General features: G+C 38.1%; 1 protein-coding gene across 1 annotated transcript; it reads left to right on the forward strand.

Annotated features, from left to right (window-relative positions):
- The first annotated feature begins 8,048 nt into the window (after nucleotides 1-8,048).
- On the forward strand, nucleotides 8,049-9,710 carry GK2 (glycerol kinase 2). Its single transcript, XM_006872895.1, has one exon. The coding sequence runs from the start codon at nucleotides 8,049-8,051 to the stop codon at nucleotides 9,708-9,710; it is 1,662 nt and encodes a 553-aa protein (XP_006872957.1).
- Nucleotides 9,711-9,987: the final 277 nt, after the last annotated feature.

Consider the following 9,987-nt stretch of genomic DNA (forward strand, 5'->3'; position numbering starts at 1 on the left):
CAGGCTTGTAGTGTATACCCTTTGGTTGGTTGATGATGCATGCAAGGAATTGTAACCATGGCAATGAAATGATATATGATAGCATGAATGTAAAGCTAATGCTCTGCCATGTAAACTATCACATAATTCACAATTAAACGTGAAAGAAAAAAAAAAAGCGAAGGAGGTAAATATACAACTGGATTCCTAAGATTTTCAAGGTTTATAAGAAATAGAAGAGTATGCACAATATAAAAGTGTAAATAGCTTAATAAAAATTATTCACAATTAATGATTTTCTTGATATGAACAATTTTATCTAGATTATTGAATCACAAAATCATTCAGTTAATGTAAACTTCGCAGTTATTATTTATTTAATTCTTTGAACTATACTTGCAAACAAAGGTACCTGTATGAACTAGATCTCTATTCATTGTTTTGCAACTTGACCAGCTATTTCTTTTTTTTTTTTAGGTTTTATTGTGAATTATGTGATAATATACATAGGAGAACATTAGCTTTACATTCATCCTATCGTATATCATTTCATTGCCATGATTCTAATCCCCTCCATGCATCATCAAATAACCAAAGGGTACACCCCAAAAGTCAGCCCCTTGGTTGTCAGAACACAACCCCTCTCCATCTCTGGGTCTAGAGTGCCCAGCCACTCCATCTCTCCATGTCATCGTCTCTGCCTCCATCTCTGGTGTCACTGCTTCTCTGGGTAGGGTCTCGCTCACCACTCTTCTCCATGGATGGTCCCAGGGACCTCCACTCCCGGACTTCAAAGTCAACCACTCCCCTCCTTTTGCTACAAAACATCTACCATTACATTTCCAACCCTCAAAGTCAGTCCTGATAGCAATTATTCACTGTTGTACCACAAGAGTCCTATCACCATATCCTTTCATCAGCCCCACCAGACAGGTTGGATACTACTCAGTGGAGATTCAACCTTTCTCCACATCCTCTGGATCTAGGTTCCCTTTTGAAAGCTTGTAAGCCAATAACTTCTTGCCTTTATAGTCCCTCCCCCACCCCCATTTTGGGTAGCCAATGTCCAGGTCGCCAATCCCTGTCTACCCTGTGTACCAAGGGTGTGGGAATTATCCTTGTTTGAAAGATTTGATCCCTCTTTTGAGCTACTGCATCCATAGGTGTAGGTCAAGTTCATCAAATTGTATCAGATTACTCTTTTTTTTTCCTTTTCTTCTTTCTTCTAGTTGAGTTCTGATCATCCAGCCATTGAAGCTAGGTCAAGTGGGTATTATTTTCAAGTGTAGGTCTTCTTGTGCATATCCCCTTTCTTCTTATCAGCTGGATGCTTCACTCTCCACTCTAATCTTCTGTGGCTATATCACTGACTCTGGACCCAGGAGTCCCCAGGTCTTGCCACACTGCTGGCCAACCAGGTCTCCAGTCGGGTTCACAGGAGTCATTGCGGTTTTTCCATCACTTCCACTTATCGGTGACCAACATGGTCACCAGTCAGAAAGCATGTCTGCTCATATATTCTCCTTGAGTCTAGGTCTTTAAAGAGGGTTTGTCCTGAGAAGACCCAACCACTTGCATTGATTTCTCCTGGGCAAGTAACTTGCTTTTTCTTGTAGTAGTCAGTCAGACTGCCATTATTGTTTTTGCCTATTCCTGTCAGTCTTTCTTTCAAGACATATCTTCTGTTCTTCTAGCAGCTCCAGGCTGGTCTGCTTGTCCTTTCAAGTGGATATTTCCCACCTCAAAAGATTCTGGATGGGGTTCAGGATTTCACCTATGGTCTTATGCAATGCAAAGGCTCCTCAGAAAGCCTCCTTCATTGGCCAAGTTGTAGCCCCATTTTAGGTATTCTTATCAGTTACAGCCTGAAGATGGACTTACAAGCTTTCTATGGTGGTATTTCTGGCTATTCCTTTCTCTCCCCCTCAAGTGTCTATTTTACAATTGTATGCAAAGGAAACCAAGAATAAAAAGGCAGCCAAGCATCTTAACATTATTTCTACCCTTTTGCCATTTCCAACCATGCCTCAATCCCTGTATCTCAGAGCCCTGTTGTTCTAAGGTTGTGCATACATCATTAATGACCTCTGTCCCACTTAGCCCATGCAAACCTGCCTGTTTTCCCATCTGCCTCGTTCTTCTGTTACCCTCCCCGCTTCTTGTGTATTGCCCCTTCCCCAGCACCCAAACTATCCTGTGTCTATTCCCTACCCTGTTAGTTATTTCTTTATATTGTATTTTCCAACATTGCATTACAAAAACTTGTAAGTATATGGAAAAGTTGAAAGAATGTTACCTCTAACAAGTCTATAATAAATATTATACTAGTTTTATCATATATCCTTTCAATTACCCATCCATCTTACTATATTAGATGGGAAAATGATCAGTTGTTGTTGTTGTCACGTGTGCTATCAATTTGGCTCCAACACACAGCAACTCTATATACAACATAATGAAACACTGTCCAGCTATGCACCTTCTTCACAGCTGCTGTTACCCTTGAACCTATTGCTGCTACCACTGTGCCAATCCATTTCATTGGGATTCTTCCTCTTTTTCCCTGACCCTCCACTACCAAGAAAGGAGTCTTTCTCCAGGGACTGGTCCCTTCTTGTAACATGTCCTAAGTAGGAGAGATGAAATTTTGCCATCTTGACTTCTAAGGAGCATTCTGGCTGTATTTCTTCCAACACAGATTTGTTTGTTCTTCTACCCGAATACTTCAAATATTCTTCTCCAGCACCATAGCACAAATGCATCAATTCTTCTTAAGTTTCCTTTATTCATTGTCCAAATTTCACATGCATATGGGACAATAAGACTAAGATAAATCCAACTTTTCATTGCAATGAAATGATTCATGTACATGTGATCTTCTCCCATGTCAACTATCACTCAATTCACAATAAAATAAAATTTAAAAAACCCAACTTGCTGAAATCTAAACATTCAAAACCAATTCTCACTTTTTTTTTTTTTTTTTAATTGAGGAAGACTAGCATTCTTGTATGCCTAAAATTGGTTTGTTCTACATTGAAGTTACAATGGCTTAGGTCAAGCATATATCTCCTCTATTATTATTATTATTATTATTATTTTTAATAAAAGCGTTAGTACAAGTTCTTCACTTTTTATTTTTAAAAAGGTTAATCTTGGTTAAATGCATTAATAATTTGTGATTACCCTAAGGAAACTATGTGAATTGGGTTAACTTTTCCTTCTAAACTAAATTGAGACATTATATGTTTGTTTGGTGTTGATCTTGTTAAGTGCTGTTAAGTAGGTTCCATCTCATCCACAACCTTGTATAGGGTTTGCAGGCACACCTAGTAGATTAGAACCATCACCTTGAGATTCAAATAAACTTTCAGTCCAGTACTTATCCTACAGAGCGCACCAGGACTCCATCTGATTTTTTAGTGGCTAGAATTTCATATCAGTGAAACAAATATGTGCAACATTTCTTTCTGAAAAGAATGGATGCCTTCACAAAGTGCTTATATAAGCAATGTTCTCACATTAAAGATAAAATGCTTAAAGTATTTCTAGCCTCAAAAACAGGATTAGGAAAATCTGTAGTTATATTCACATGTGGTATATAAAGAAGAAAGCTGGGGTCAAATCTTTTTTTGTGTGTAGATTAATCTATATTTTTGTTGTTGGTGGTACTAGTATGACATGGAGTTGGTTCTAACTCGTAATGACCCTGCATAATGTTTCTGAGGCTTAAGGTTTCTGTAAATTTTTATGGGAGCAGAAAGCCTCATCTTTCTTCCATGGAATGTCTGGTAGTTTCGAACTGCTGACCTTGAGGTTAGCAGCCGGACCTGTAATCACTATGCTAAGTGCTGTCATATTGGTTCCAACTCATAGGGACCCTGTATAGGGTTTCTGAGGAGCAGTTGGTGATTTTGAATCACCAACCTCATGGTTAGCAATCAAGTGTTTATCCTACAGCACAATATCAGGACTCAAATCTATATATGTGCTTAATACTATACAAATACTTGAACAGGAATAAAAGTTTAAAGAATTTTAAAGTTATCAATTTTATGGGGATTCAGCCATTCTATGGTAAATTGGAATACTGGTAATTGTTGCTACTAAATATTTGTCCTGGTGTGCTGCCTATGGGTTAATGGCTGGAGTGCAAAGTTGGTTTGAACTGCATGGTCGGTGGTTCCGTTCACCAGCTGCTAGTCAGAAACCTTATATAGGGTCACTATGAGAAGTCGACTCGATGGCACTTAGCAACAATATCTACACTTTCATGAGTGTTGCTGGTGTATCCAAACAACTTCAATATTTTGGAGTTCTAATGTGGCACTGTGAGTTAATGCACTAGACTGCAAACTCAGTTTGAACCACAAGATCCAGTGGTTCACGCCCATCAGTCACTTCTAGGAAACCCTATATAGGGTCTATATGGGTTGGAATGAACTTGACGGCACTTAACAACAGAAAGATACTTTTAAATATTGAAGAAAGACATTGATAGAAATTGTGTGTGTGTCTTCTGATGAATTCTCTTTTTACTATTAAATTTTTTATTGCTACTTTTGCTTCTCTAGCTTCTAAATTTCTCATCAAAAATTTATTTAAATGGAAAATGTGATCCATTTAAACAGTAAAATGACAATATTATGGTTGATATTCATATTATTTTCTATCATGTTCTGTTTGGTTTGACTAACTATAGATGAGCTTCATCCTTGAGAAAACTTAGAAGTGCCACTTATGGTCTGATACAGAAAACTGCCATTCATTGAGTCACTAATCAATGTTTCTTAAATAGTGAGTAAATAAATTTTTATTCACTAAATTTACAATTTGCCTAATGCAAGCCGATATATTGCATTAGGCACATCTTCTGCACAAGACCTCCTTAAAGTGTTGAAGAGCAAATATATCAGTTTGAGGGCTAAGCTGAGCCTGACCCAAGCCATAGAATTTTCAATAACCTCATATGTATGTGAAAGTTGGATAATGAATAAGGTAGACTGTTAAAGAACTAATGTATTTGATTTATGGTGTTGGAGGAGAATATTAAAAGTACCATGAATTGCTAAAACAATAAATGAATCTGTGTTGGAAGAAGTACAGCCAGAATGCTCCTTGGAGGCCAGGATGGCCAGACTTCTTCTCTCATACTTGGAACATATTATCTATCAGGAGTGCCCAGTCCCTGGAGAAGAATATCATGTTTGGTAAAGTGGAGAGTTACAGAAAAAGAGGACGATTCCCAACTAGATGGATTGGCACCATGGTAGCGGCAATGGGCTCAGGCTTAGCAACAATTGTTAGGTTGGCGAGGGACCAGGCAATATTTTGTTCTGTTGTGCACAGGGTCACTATGAGTTGGTGCCAACTTAATGGCACATAACAATATTCACAATTCATTTGAAACTTTAAGTTTTATTCAAAGCACTTCTGCTCTAGTCAACATAAAATAACAAAGAATGTATTTATTCTGCCATCTAAATGAATAAAGTGGCCAGAATATGTGAAATTACAATTTGTAAGAGGCTAGATGTCTGACAATGAAGAAGATTGATCACTAGGAGATATGAAACAGTGTTAGTACAGCTACTCCTCACTTATCAACTATTTTATTATCCAGCATTCTGCATTTCTATCAATAGTAAAAAAAATCTATTCTCTAACTAGTTCGCACAATAATGACATATGTCTGGCGTTAACAAATGCCAAGGTGTGAGTTGAGAGTAATGCTAGCTATGATGGTTAAGATTATATGCCAACTTGGCTGAGTGATGATTCTCAGTAGTTTGGAAATTCCATAATAATGGAATTTGGTAGGTATATAATGATACATTTTGGCAATTATTTAAAGATGAAATTTGACAATTATATAATTATGTAGTCATCCTCCATTTTTGCATAATGCTGATTTTCACAGAATTTTTGCTTCAGTGTCTAGCCATGTTGATAAGTGAGTGGTAAGTATACTATAATTTTCCAAATCTACTGTCATGGAAGTGTTTTGAGAGCACAGAACAGGGAGGAGGAACAATATAGACCCTTTTGAAAGTGTAGTCATTAGAAATCTTGTGGTGATGAGATGGAGGTAAGCGCCAGACAGCCAAGGTGGTGACTCCTTGAGTAATGATCAGTACCTATGTGTAATGAAACAACATGAAGCTTCCGAGAGGTCAATATAATAAGATTAGAGTAACAATGCCTAGTGATCACACAAACTGGAACAGAGAATAGTCCCACCAGACAAATAGGAAAACTTCATTTTTCATGGGACATTGGGTTGAATCACAGTAAAGGAAAATAATTATTCTTTGACTGAGTATTATCCAGGACCCATCTGACAAATCTAAAAAGCAACACCCAAAATAATTAAACTTTTTTCAAGTAATTTCATTGCATTCCAGAATACAAAATAGCCAGCACCCAACCAGGTAAATTTCATAATATCTGGTATGGAATCAGACATGCAAAGAAGTAGAGAAATATAATCTACAATGAGGGGACAAAATGATCAATCAAAACGGAACCAGAAGTGACTCAGACAGTAGCATTGTTATTGTTGTTAAGTGCCATCAAGTTAGTTCTAACTCATGGTGGCTGTGTATAGGGTTTCTGAGGGATCCTTGCTGAGTTTGAACCACCGACTTTACAGTTCAAGCCAACCTTGTTGTGCAGTGCTTATTCTGCAGCGCTACACCAGAACTCCATGTGGATTAGGAGATTATAAAATTAAAAGTCATTCTAACTATATTTCATGTGTTCAAAAAGATTAGTAGGTATTTGAAAGACCCAAACTTTACTTCTAAGAATGAAAGCTACAAATGTATGAGTTAATAAATTAATGGCACATGAGACATTGAAGAAAACATTTAAGAAATATTAGTGAACTTGAAGATATAGCAATAGAAAATATCAATAACGAAGCACACACACACACACAAAAGTAAATTAAAAATGAGCAGAGCAAGAGTGAGCTGGGACACAACTTCCAGAGACCTAATGTAAGTGTAATTGGAGTCCCTGAAGGAGATGAAGAGAGCCACATGAAGGTGCTGCAATGGTTAAGCAAGCATTCGGCTACTACCTGAAAGATCAGTAATTTAAACCCACCAGCTTGTCCACAGGAGAAAGATGTTGCATTCTGATTCCACAAAGATTTACAGCTGTAAACCCAATGGGGCAGAACGTTCTAATTTTTTTCTGTGAGTGAAAATAGACTCTACAGCAATGGATTTGGTTTTGAGTTTTATTGAGGGAGATGAAGCAGAGGGGAAAAGAGAGACAGAAAAAGAGAAATAAAACATATTTGAGGAAAGAATGACCCCAAGGTTTTCAAAGTTGATTAAACCAATAAACCCACAGAACCAAGTAGCTCAATGAATCCCAAGCACAGGAAATTAAACACACACACCAAAATGATTAGTGATAAAAGTAACCAAAACAATTGAAGATTTATGAGAAAAATCTTAAAGGCAGCCAGAAGGTGAACAAATATGTTAAAAATAAGAATTACAGCAAAGTTGACATCTGACACAATAACAAACTATAGTAGAGTGATAGCTTTAAAACACTGAAATTTTAAGAAAATAAAAACAAATTTAAAAACTGTCAATTTTATATACAGAGTAAACATTTAAAAATATTAACATGAAATACTTTTCAGATATTCAAGTCACAAGAATTCTCCTCCTCCAGACCTTTGTTATAAGAAATGTTAAAGGAACTCTTACAAGCAGAAAAAAAAAGTGTCAAATAAAAATATAGATTCACCAAAGAATGAAGAACAATGTAAACAGTAATTACATGGTTACATTCATAATTTTATTATTATTTTTTAAATTGTCTTTAATTGATCGGTTAGGGCCAGACCTGAACCGGAAGGACAGAGTGATATGGGAACACATGGCAGTTAAAGGGCAAAGGTTGCCCCTCGTGCTGTGGGGCACAACTGCCTTCGCTGCTGTCAAAACGGCTCAGGTTCCTGCCACGCTGATGGTTCTTTCCCTTCCCCCTTCCAACACCACTGTCACCTGGGAAACCGCCCAAGCACTGTGGAGCCTATCGGTTTCATGGCAGCCCCGAAGAAAGCAGTTGAGGGGCCGTTGGTAGGAGCAGTGGTCCAAACCACCAACTCCAGTCGCTTTTCGGTTTTCAATTCTAAAACAGCAGAACTACTTACTCATTATCAAGTTGAATTAACCCAAGAGTTTCCCAAAGAAGGATGGGTGGAACAAGACCCCAAGGAAATTCTGCAGTCAGTCTATGAGTGTATAGAGAAAACGTGTGAGAAGCTTGATGAACTTCATATAGATATATCCAACATAAAAGCTATTGGTGTCAGCAATCAGAGGGAGACCGCTATCGTCTGGGACAAGTTAACCGGAGAGCCTCTCTACAACGCTTTGGTGTGGCTTGATCTAAGAACACAGGCTACTGTTGAAAATCTCAGTAAAAAAATACCAGGAAGCAATAACTTTGTCAAGTCCAAGACAGGTCTTCCCCTTAGCACTTACTTCAGTGCAGTGAAACTCCGTTGGATGCTTGACAATGTGAGAAAAGTTCAGAAGGCTGTAGAAGATGGTAGAGCTCTTTTTGGTACAATTGATTCTTGGCTTATCTGGAGTTTGACAGGAGGAGTGAATGGAGGTGTCCATTGTACAGATGTATCAAACGCAAGTAGGACAATGCTTTTCAACATTCATTCTTTGGAATGGGATAAAGATCTCTGTGATTTTTTTGAAATTCCAACGGATATTCTTCCGAAAGTATGCAGTTCTTCGGAGATCTACGGCCATATGAAAGCTGGATCATTGGAAGGTGTGCCAATTTCTGGGTGTTTGGGGGACCAATCTGCTGCATTAATAGGACAAATGTGCTTCCAGGAAGGACAAGCCAAGAACACATATGACACAGGCTGTTTTTTACTATGTAATACAGGCCGCAAGTGTGTATTTTCTGAACATGGCCTTCTGACAACAGTGGCCTACAAACTAGGCAGAGATAAGCCAGTGATTTATGCACTGGAAGGTTCTGTTGCTATAGCTGGTGCTGTTGTTCGCTGGCTAAAAGACAATCTTGGAATTCTAGAGACCCCAGAAGAAATTGAAATCCTTGCTAAAGAAGTAGGTACTTCTTATGGCTGTTACTTCATTCCAGCATTTTCAGGATTATATGCACCTTACTGGGAGCCCAGTGCAAGAGGAATCATCTGTGGTCTCACTCAGTTCACCAATAAATGTCATATTGCTTTTGCTGCACTAGAAGCTATTTGTTTCCAAACTCGAGAAATTTTGGATGCCATGAACCGTGACTGTGGAGTTCCATTCAGTCATTTGCAGGTAGATGGAAAAATGACTAACAACAGAATTCTTATGCAACTGCAAGCAGATATTCTGCATATTCCAATAGTAAAGCCCAATATTACTGAAACAGTTGCATTGGGTGTTGCTATGGCAGCAGGAGCTGCAAAAGAAGTGGATGTTTGGAGTCTAGAACCAGATAATTTGACAGCTATCGTGATGGAGCAGTTTGAACCACAGATCAAGGTCACAGAAAGTGAAGTCCGTTATGCTACCTGGAAGAGAGCTGTGATGAAGTCAATGGGTTGGGTTACAGCACAGTCTCCTGAAAGTGGCAACTCTAGTATTTTCTCTAGTCTGCCCTTGGGCATTTTTATAGTGAGTAGCATGATAATTTTAATTGGAGCAAGATACATCTCAGGTATTCCATAAAACACCAACTTATGGACTCTCAGGCTGTAAGCTTTTTAATATAAGCAATTCTATGCCTGTATGTGATGATACTATCATAGATCATGATTTTGCTTATAAATCACTTGCTGCTTGACCCATAAGAACCCTCCAAATGGATCTGTGACTTGAAATAAAGACAACACAGCAGAAAACACTATTGAAACATATGGTGTGTTTTTTAACATAAACAAAGTTTGGCCAACATCTTAGGGGCTGACACCCAGCATTGCCATAACATCCTGCCCTAGTCCCACTA

The sequence above is a fragment of the Chrysochloris asiatica genome, unplaced genomic scaffold (genome assembly GCF_000296735.1).
Source record: "Chrysochloris asiatica unplaced genomic scaffold, ChrAsi1.0 scaffold00214, whole genome shotgun sequence".
Lineage (NCBI taxonomy): Eukaryota > Metazoa > Chordata > Mammalia > Afrosoricida > Chrysochloridae > Chrysochloris > Chrysochloris asiatica.

What these genes read in the sequence shown, in the direction of transcription:
- GK2 (XM_006872895.1), top strand. Translation starts at nt 8,049, where the DNA reads ATGGCAGCCCCGAAGAAAGCAGTTGAGGGGCCGTTGGTAGGAGCAGTG.